The sequence below is a fragment of the Bison bison genome, unplaced genomic scaffold (assembly GCF_000754665.1).
Source record: "Bison bison bison isolate TAMUID 2011002044 unplaced genomic scaffold, Bison_UMD1.0 scf7180017864317, whole genome shotgun sequence".
Classification (NCBI taxonomy): domain Eukaryota; kingdom Metazoa; phylum Chordata; class Mammalia; order Artiodactyla; family Bovidae; genus Bison; species Bison bison.
In genome coordinates, this window is record NW_011494889.1 from 3,081,337 (window position 1) to 3,091,306 (window position 9,970).

Genomic DNA, 9,970 nt, shown 5'->3' on the forward strand with positions numbered 1-9,970 from the left:
CAGAAAGAAAAGAAAGTGAAATCGCTCAGTCGTGTCTGACTGTGACCCCATGGAGCCTACCAGGTCCCTCTGTCCATGGGATTTTCCAGGCAATAGTACTGGGAGGTGGCGGGGAGTTGCCATTTGCTTCTCCAGGGGATCTTCCCGACCCAGAGATTGAACCCAGGTCTCCCACATTGTAGACAGATGCTTTACCATCTGAGCCACCGGGGAGCCTGACTAAAGTTTGGTCAAGCAAAGAATCTTTGTCAGAACCTTTCTTGCTCCTCAAGTCAGAATTGGTAAGTTCTCCTAGAGCTCTCACTGGTTTTGCCTCCTGAAAATTCCTCCCAGGTTTCTAATACATTGAGCTTAGGTCAGGGAGAAAATGGTAAACTCATTGCTAATTTGGTAGCATTTCAAGTTACCATCTTCTTCCCCAATCTGCCTTCTACAATTTATTTTCAGTTTCCTCACCTCACTGCTCCCTCCATGTGTTCTGTCCAGGTTTCACTGGGAAAGACAGGGTGGGGCATATTTACTCCATCTTCTGATGGGTGCAATTACATAAACTTTTAAATTATTTTATTGGTATATTTAGTGACATATCATTCTGTGAAGATCTCAATTAGAATACTGCTGATAGAGTTGACAAAACTTTACCTCCATCTAAGCAACTAAGATTATTTCTCCAAGTATTCCCTCCCCTCCAAAGATAGCTCATATACAAACATAAATAAATATTAATGAATGGAAATTGCAGGAAAAGCCTAAAGAAAATTTTATGATAATCCATTATATAAGCATCACTGATATAGATTATTCTAAGCCCTCTCCATCATCACTGTTTCTCAATTGCTTAAGCTTTTGTGTTATGATTGCTATCAGTACTTGTTGGATGACCACACTACACATAACACAGTGGTACATGCAGTTCCATAGGTTTGATTTTTTTTTGAAGAATAAGGTGGTAGGATCCAAATTCATTACTTCTTCCAACAGCTTTTATGTATGATACTAGGTTCTAAGAGGTATACAAAAATAAATAAGTGAAATTATCCTTAATCTGCAGAATTTTATAATGTAGTAAGAAATCAGAACAAAATTTTACTTATATTCCTCTTTGGAGGTTATTGTTGCAAATGTCCACAATTTTCTGTGCAGTGGGAAAACTAATAATATAAGGTAGCATGTGATAAACATCATTCAAATAATACCAAGTTCAGCTTCATCAGAAAAAGGAAGTAAGTTTTGGAGTGCAGGCTATCATAGGGCCCTACCCTGGAACTGCCACTTAACCATTAGATGATGGGAACCTCTGAACTTCTTGAAAAATCATGGAAAATATAAATTATCTCTCAAATTTCTTGTATGTACTTAGTAAATAAGGTCTTCAATGTTACTTATCACAGGACCTGACATACAGAAAGTACACAAATTTTAGGTATTATTGTAGTAAAAAAGAATTAAAATTAAGCATAATCATAAATAAGTATAAATTAAGGACAGTCTTTTCAGATAATGATTGCAAATAAAGTTTGTTGACACTTAGGTGGCATATTAAAATGCTGTCAATAAAACATGTTTAAGTTCAGAACATTATACCCTCCTAAAAATGTTTTATTATTTTTTTAGATAAGAAATTCTATTTTGTTATGTGCTAGTACTCCAGTGTCAACAGCAATGGAAATGATCCAGACTCTTTCAGAGGAAGCTGCAAGTTTAGCTGTCAAAGCTAAAACATATTCAAACTATCAGGATTGTTTCGATGATTCCCAGTCTCATATGAATTTTCTTAATATGGAAGAGCTTACACAAATTGTACTTTCAGATATTGCTGACATTGACTATGACTTAACCTTAAGGAAAATATTATGGGATGCACAAGAGGAATGGGGAACACTCTTTTGGGAATGGAGGAATAGCACTCTTGACAGTATTGATACAGAATCAGTATATAGAAATGTTTCAAAATGGATGCAAATAATCTTTGTACTAGAAAAAGGTAAAGTGTCTTTCTCAAGTTTTTCTACTTAAGATTACACAAAAATGGCTACTAGACCAGCAAGATCATTGTCCTTGGCTTTGTTACTTTACCTGTTCCAAGGACTGACCATTAATGACTGAAAAGACAGTACAAGAGTATAGGTAGGAATCACTTCCTGAAGCAAGAAAGAGATTAAAACTTTGGAAAAAAATTTTAATTAATTAGTAACAATTTTGTATCTGTTAAAAATTGATTCTCTAGATAGAACCCCAAATACTTCCACCTGATTCTGGCTCTTAGAACCACGGATGTTTTGATGTTAAGGACCCACCGTCAAACCTTCACTGTGTGTGCAGATAGTATACTTTGGGCAATGCGAGAAACAGCCAGAGTCATTTTGATAGGTTTTCCTTCTGCTAATCATCAAATCTGAAATCTTGCCAACACAGAGATGCTGTGTTGCACACAGAATTTTGCAAGCAATTCTGTAAAATCAAATCCTTTCCAAATAGAAAGCTTTATTCCACTTGGCAAGATAATGCTTTTATTTTTTAAATTCCTCTGATCTCTCAGCTATACCTTAAGCTATAGTTTTTTTTATAGTTTTTTTTTGTTTTATTGTTTTTTTTTCCTTTCAAGGAAAACACCTTATTTTGCTTGTTTTTAAATTATATAAGAAATATGACTATCACAGAAACTGTAGAAAAGAGAAAAATTGGGGACAAATCACCCAGAGTGTTAAAGCAACACAACACTCATTTTGTGCATTCTCTTTCAATATTGTGTCATATATCTGTTTCAGAGAGCAACATATAAAGTAACAAGTAGATAAAACTTTTTTTATCCATAGTTTCCCAGATTAAATCTTGTTCACCACAGTATAGACTTGCAAAAAACTTATTCTCATCTTTTTATCTGATCAAGTCTTGAAATACACTTTGTTATTCAACATAGCTTTATAAAATAAGCCTCATCTGTACCAATTGGATAGTCAAGAATATGCGTATAGTTTTCAGTTCTCTCAAGTGCCCTACTTTGGCTATTTCTCTGTCTCCTCCCTCTTTTATAAATTGAGTAAAAGGTTATCAGGGTTGGACCTTCAGCTGCACAGGTTTTGAGTCCTGCACCCTTTGTGTGTGCTGTGCTTAGTCACTCAGTCGTGTCCGACTCTTTGCAACCCTGTGGACTGTAGCCCACCAGGCTCCTCTTTCCATAGGGATTCTCCAGGCAAGAATACTGGAGTGGGTTGCCATGCTCTCCTCAAGGGGATCTTCCCGACCCAGGAATCTGTATTGTGGTGTGGTGTTAATGCCAGAGGAAAGATCAGTTCTGGTCTATGGCAAAGTTTTTACCTTCATTTTCTACATTTCAATGTAAAGATATATTCTTTATGAAATGATAGTGATTGGCTTTTTCCCTTAATGTTCTTTTAATGAGCAGAATTGAAAAGCCCCAAAACCAAAATAGTCTTTTGAATTATTTGTGTGTACCTCTCTGTCTGTATGTCTATCTTGTCAGGGAAAATCTGGGAAACCCTGTGGTAACTAGCTATCTCTAGTATCAAATTTTGCAAAATAACTTGTTCTCATAGTTTGGGGTTTTATTCACTAGTCCTGATTAACTATTTCCCTTTATTTTAATCCATGCTTGATTCTTATGGGAGAGTGATGTTAATAAGCCTCATTATTTTAGTACAGATTAATAACTGATAAAGCAGTATTACATTAAATAGCAAATTTGTTTTCTGGCTTAGAAAATGTGGACTGTATGATAAAGCTGCTGACCCATTGCTTCTTATAGGTCTACCTAAAAATGACATGGTGACACATCTTAAGCAATCAGTGATAGATTTTAAACAAGAGCTGCCAATCATCATAGCACTAGGAAACCCCTGTCTCAAGCCAAGGCATTGGGAGGCTCTCCAGGAGATTATTGGAAAGTCAGTGTCTCTTGATAAAAACTGTACAGTAGAGAATCTTTTAGCACTCAAGGTAAGTTAAAATAGTTTGAAATAAAGTTGGCATAGCAGAAGGCCCAAATTTAAGTAGGCAAGTAAATCTACAAGGAGTAGGAAATGAAAAATAAGACGTTTATGGAATGTTAGGAAAAGTAGGAGTGTAATGTATTAGTAGATGGGTGATGCTTCATTGATGATAGTTTAGTACAGATTAATAACTGATAAAACTAGTATTACATTGAATAGTAAATTTGCTTTTTGGTTTAAAAATATGATGTACATATTATAAGCATAAGCCATTCATCGTGCCATTCATAGGTGATTCGAAAACAGTAATACTGGTTTTCATGCATAACAAATGAAATTAAATTAGTGTTTTTATTTAACAGTGATACTTCTTGTGGAGAGTAAATTTTATAGGAATACAATCAAAACTACAGTATTTATATAAAATGAAGATATATTAAGAGCATGTTAGGGTGGCCCTACAAATAATTTGATATTCTATTTAAAATATACAATTAGCAGCTATTTGATTTACCTGTAGGTTTTGTTATAAAAATAAAATTTTACTATGATTTTCATGGTTAAAATTTTTCTATTTTCATGTGTAGTTTACAATAAGCTTCATTTATATTTTATGTTCCACAGTTGACAATGTCTAGTATAACCAAAATAATATTTTATGCCTATAATTTTCTACTAAATGATTTGCTATAATGAGGAAATGAAGAAAATTTTTTAATTAGACAAGAATTTTAAAAGTGAACTTTAATTTATTTTAAAAATTAATTTATATCTCTAGCCCTAAATTCAGCTGCCCTCCTGAACTCATAGATTCAGCTGCCCTCCTGAACTCATAGATCCACCTCCGCTTATATGTCTAAAAAGTATCTCAAAGTTAACATGTCAAAAATGCACTTCTCTTTCTCCATCTCCAAAGTTCCACTCTTCCTTTATCCTCCCCATCTTAGTTAATGGCACCTCCACTTTTTTTCTAGTTACTTAAGCTAAAAATGATGAAATAATCTTTGAATCCTCTCTTGCTCTCTTTCCTCATCCCATCTAAATGTTGCATCCTTCCCTGGATCATTATCAGAGTATCCTAACTGAACTATGGTCCAAGAGTGAATTCATCAAAATATCTAGATAGTTTCAGACTATTTAATCAGTGCCAATGAGCATTCCAAAAATCTGGCACAATTTCAACCCTCAGTTCAGTCGCTCAGTCATGTCTGACTCTTTGCGACCCCATGAATCACAGCACGCCAGGCCTCCCTGTCCATCACCAACTCCCGGAGTTCACCCAAACTCATGTTCATCGAGTCGGTGATGCCATCCAGCCATCTCATCCTCCTTCATCCCCTTCTCCTCCTGCCCCCAATCCCTCCTAGCATCGGGGTCTTTTCCAGTGAGTCAGCTCTTTGCATCAGGTGGCCAAAGTACTGGAGTTTCAACTTCAACATCAGTCTCTCCAATGAACACAAAGGACTGATTTCCTTTAGGATGGACTGGTTGGATCTCCTTGCAGTCCAAGGGACTCTCAAGAGTCTTCTCCAACACCACAGTTCAAAGGCATCAATTCTTCAGCACTCAGCTTTCTTTATAGTCCAACTCTCACATCCATACATGACTACTGGAAATAAATGGAGATATTAAATAGAATGACATATGGGAACAGCAGTAGAATCTTCTATCAGCGATAAAAACAGGAAGGGCAGCTAGTTAATTCCAAGATTCAGAGAAGAGCAGGTCTCCAAGTATGTCTGTTCTGGTGATTGAATCTGGAGATATCAAGATTTTGTCCAATGGAAATTGGCAGTCAGTGCACATGGAAAGGTCTGTAAATACTCCATTAAAGTATTTTGAGAGGCATTTATCCTTATGGAGCTGTGTCAAAGTGAAGCCATGGAAAGCTGTGTCCATTAGAGTTATATTCTCTCAGACTGTTATATCCCAAGAATTATCATAGAAAGTAAAAACTTGTCACAGAATAATTAAGCAATTGGCATTAGTGCAGAGAAAAGAAAGCTGAAAGAAATAATGCTATCTGCAGATCTGCAGAAGGTGCTGTTAACTCTTTTTTATGCTGACTAGAATCAGAAGAAATAAATACTGAGTCAGAAGTTTTCACTGAGCAAGAAGAATGTGAAATAGAATGGTTAAAAACTGAAAAGGGCTGCTTCATGAAAGTTAGACCATGAAGTCTCTGGTTAGGATATAAACCTAATTGGAATCAAATTTTCAACACATTCATTTAAATCTTCCATTTTAAATGTATCAGGAATTATTTGCTCCATTGGATATTAAATTTTTTTGTTTTAGATGTTTCAGTATGAAAATGAAATAAATGAGATATCAACCTCAGCAACTAGTGAAGCCACTCTTGAAAAAATGCTGTATAAGGTTATTGATCTTTGGAACACTACTCCTTTACATTTAGTTCTTCATCACACCGAGGCTTACTCTATCCTAATAATTTCATCTATAGATGATATATTAGTTCAGCTGGAAGAGTCTCAAATCATACTTGCCACAGTTAAAGGATCTTCCTATCTCGGGCCCATTAAGGTAAATATTATGGCAGAGAGAAATGTCTTAACTGTCTGTAGTTTTATCACTTTAATTTTTGCATCGTGTAAGCTTTTGAATGTATAAATCATTCATGTACTTGTATAGAAGAGAGATTGAATATTTAGCATTTTAAATATTAAATATAACTTTTTATGGCAACACTAATTATTCATCAGGAAATGTCAGAAACTTTAATTTGGGCAGACTAGGTAAATTGACATCAAATTAAAAATATGACCATTTAAACCATGGTTTTTGCCAGCAGCAGCACTGCTGCTAGATACAGCCACAGTTCTGACAGTCCTCATGCCAAAACTGTTGCCTTGAGATTCTTTTTGCTGAAGTGATATGTTTCATTTTCATTCCCTGTGCTATTTGCCTTAAAGGTTAATCCCACCTCTATATTTGTGTATCCTTGCCATTATTTTAACAGCTTATATATCTATTCTAGTATAATTAGAAATTGAACTATAGAGTCAGCTTGTATTCAGTGTTCCCTCATAGTGTGTGTGCTAAGTCACTTCAGTTGTGTTTGCAACCGTATGGGGATTCTCCAGGCAAGCATACTGGAGCAGGGTACCATTCCCTTCTCCAGGGGATCTTCCTGACAAGGGGTTGAACCAGCATCTCTTATGTCTCCTGTACTGGCAGGTGGGTTACCTCTTGCACCATCTGGGAAGCTCCATCGTTTTAACAGCTTCTGTATCTATTCTAGTATAATTAGAAATTGAATTATAGGTCAGCTTGTAGTCCATGTTCCCTTATAGTCTCTCTCTGAGCAGCCCCACATCCATAACATAGCTAAGAGTCATTTTAAAACTTTAGGAATCACAATAAGGTATAATAATATAGAGATATCTAAGAGTGAAATTAACATGATTGATTATAGGTGGATAAAAAAACAAGAGAGAAATAGGTACTCAACAAATGGACTTCACATTATTTACAAACACACAGACAGTTAGGGAAAGTGTCACTTATTTGGACCTGAGAGAAGAAAAACTCAGTAAATTACAAAAAAGAGATAATCCAAATAGACTGTTCTCTAACCACATTCAGTAAAATTTAAAAATGAACAGAAAAAGTAGCAAAAAATAGACCCAAACCAGCAACAAAATCACCCATTAAAAAAAAAAGGAAATTAATAAGCAGCTATGAGAATGTATAGGAAATGTTAATCAAATTTTTAAAATTATAAATAAGCAAAAAGAAGAGAATTACAAGTCAAACCTCGTCACAATTGGCTAGAGTTCAGTAAAAATGAATTTAATAAATGATAAATTAGGCATAGTCAAGAAGTTGAAAAGAACAGACACACACATCCACACACACCACTTCCACTTCCAAGCAAGGAGTATGGGGACCAGGTACACCATTTTGCCTGAAATACTCAAATCATAACAGAAAAAATACATCAGACATCCTGGTTTTAGAAAAATGGACGTCAAACACTGAAGGACAAGGATCCCTGAGAGTTGGCAAACAAGCAAGTTGAGCCCTATTATTGCCCCATCATTCTGTCATTAGTTTCCACACCTGGATTGAGAGAGAGGGGAGGAATCCGTCCAGAGGATGGTAGACTCCCTGGTATTAGGAGATGCTGTTGAAAGACTAAGAAGCAAAAGGAAGATAGAGTTTGCAAAATAAAGTATCGGAGGACAGAGCTGCACTGAAAGAACTTCAGAGATCTGTGGAAGATCCCGAGTCAGGTTTGCAGCATACCTAATCATATGAATGTAAAGAAACTAGTGGAGACCAGGACAATGGTCTTGAGTGAACTAGAAGGAACCTTTCACACAGAGCTGGGAACAATACCCATATCCACCAGCTACAATGACAACAACAACAAAAAACCTTTATAACGCACAAGCATTAGAGGGCTTAAAAGGAAAATGCCACAATAATGTGTAATAATTAGTCCTAGATTAAATGCAGTTCTTGTCCTCCTTAACAAATCTAAAAATGACACTACAAGTGATAAAATTGCTTCTAAGTAGAAGGCAATGGCAACCCACTCCGGTACTCTTGCCTGGAAAATCCCATGGACGGAGGAGCCTGGTAGGCTACAGTCCATGGGGTCGCTAAGAGTCGGACACGACTGAGCGACTTCACTTTCACTTTTTACTTTCATGCATTGGAGAAGGAAATAGCAACCCACTCCAGTGTTCTTGCCTGGAGAATCCCAGGGACGGCGGAGCCTGGTGGGCTGCCATCTCTGGGGTCACACAGAGTCGGACACGACTGAAGCGACTTAGCAGCTTAATTCCATCCAGAATAAAGCTCAAAAATAGGAACACAAAAATATCTAGTACTCAATATAGTAAAATTCATAATGTCTGGAATCCAGTCAAAGACTATCAGACATTTAAAGAAACAAGAAAGGAGGAATCATAATGAAAAGGAAAATCAGCCAGTGGAAACTGATCCAGAACTGACATAGTTATTAATTAGAATTAGAGACAAAGGTATTGAAAGAATTATAACTATATTCCACATATTAAAAAGTTAAAGGAATAATGGATGATATTTTTTAAAAGACCAAAATCAAATTTCTAGAGATAAAATATGTAATATCCAAAGTGAAATAGACACTGGATAGGATAAGATTAGCAGAAGGAAGAGAAGGAGAGAACAGAGGATGAGATGGTTGGATGGCATCACCGACTCAATGGACATGAGTTTGAGTAAACTCTGGGAGTTGGTGATAGACAGGGAGGCCTGGCGTACTGCAGTCCATGGGGTCACAAAGAGTCAGACACGACTGAGCAGCTGAACTGAACTGAAGATGAACAGCAGATTAGACATAGAAGGAGAAAAGTTTAGTGAATTTTAAAATATGACAAACTATACAAAGTGAAAAAAGAAAAGAGAATTTTTAAAAATAAAAAGAGCATCAGTGGCCTCTGAGAAAATAAAATAATAGACATGTAATTGGAGTCCTCCAAGAAAAGTGAGAGAAGAAAGCAGAAAAAAAAAAATTGAAGAATGGAAAGAATTGTTCTAAATGTATTTAAAACAATAAAATCATAGATCCAAAAAGTCATTCCACTTCAGTATCAAGAAACATCATGAATTACTAATACTTAAAGGGGTACTACACCTCCCAGAATATTGGAAATAAAAGCAAAAATAAACAAATGGGACCTAATTAAAATTAAAAGCTTTTGCACAACGAAGTAAACTATAAGCAAGGTGAAAAGACAGCCTTCAGAATGAGAGAAAATAATAGCAAATGAAGCAACTGACAAAGAATTAATCTAAAAACTATACAAGCAATTCCTGAAGCTCAACTCCAGAAAAATAAATGACCCAATCAAAAAATGTGCCAAAGAACCAAACAGACATTTCTCCAAAGAAGACATACAGATGGCTAACAAACACGTGAAAAGATGCTCAACATCACTCCTTATCAGAGAAATGCAAATCAAAACCACAATGAGGTACCATTTCACGCCAGTCAGAATGGCTGCTAT

General features: G+C 35.9%; 1 protein-coding gene across 1 annotated transcript in view; it reads left to right on the forward strand.

Moving 5' to 3' along the window:
* Positions 1-9,970, forward strand: part of DNAH14 (dynein, axonemal, heavy chain 14) — a 376,195-nt gene that overhangs the window by 125,794 nt on the left and 240,431 nt on the right. Inside the window, exons 18-20 of the mRNA XM_010852937.1 lie at positions 1,615-1,984; positions 3,767-3,957; positions 6,249-6,494. Coding sequence (XP_010851239.1) covers positions 1,615-1,984; positions 3,767-3,957; positions 6,249-6,494 — 807 coding nt within the window. The remainder of the gene's footprint in view (positions 1-1,614; positions 1,985-3,766; positions 3,958-6,248; positions 6,495-9,970) is intronic.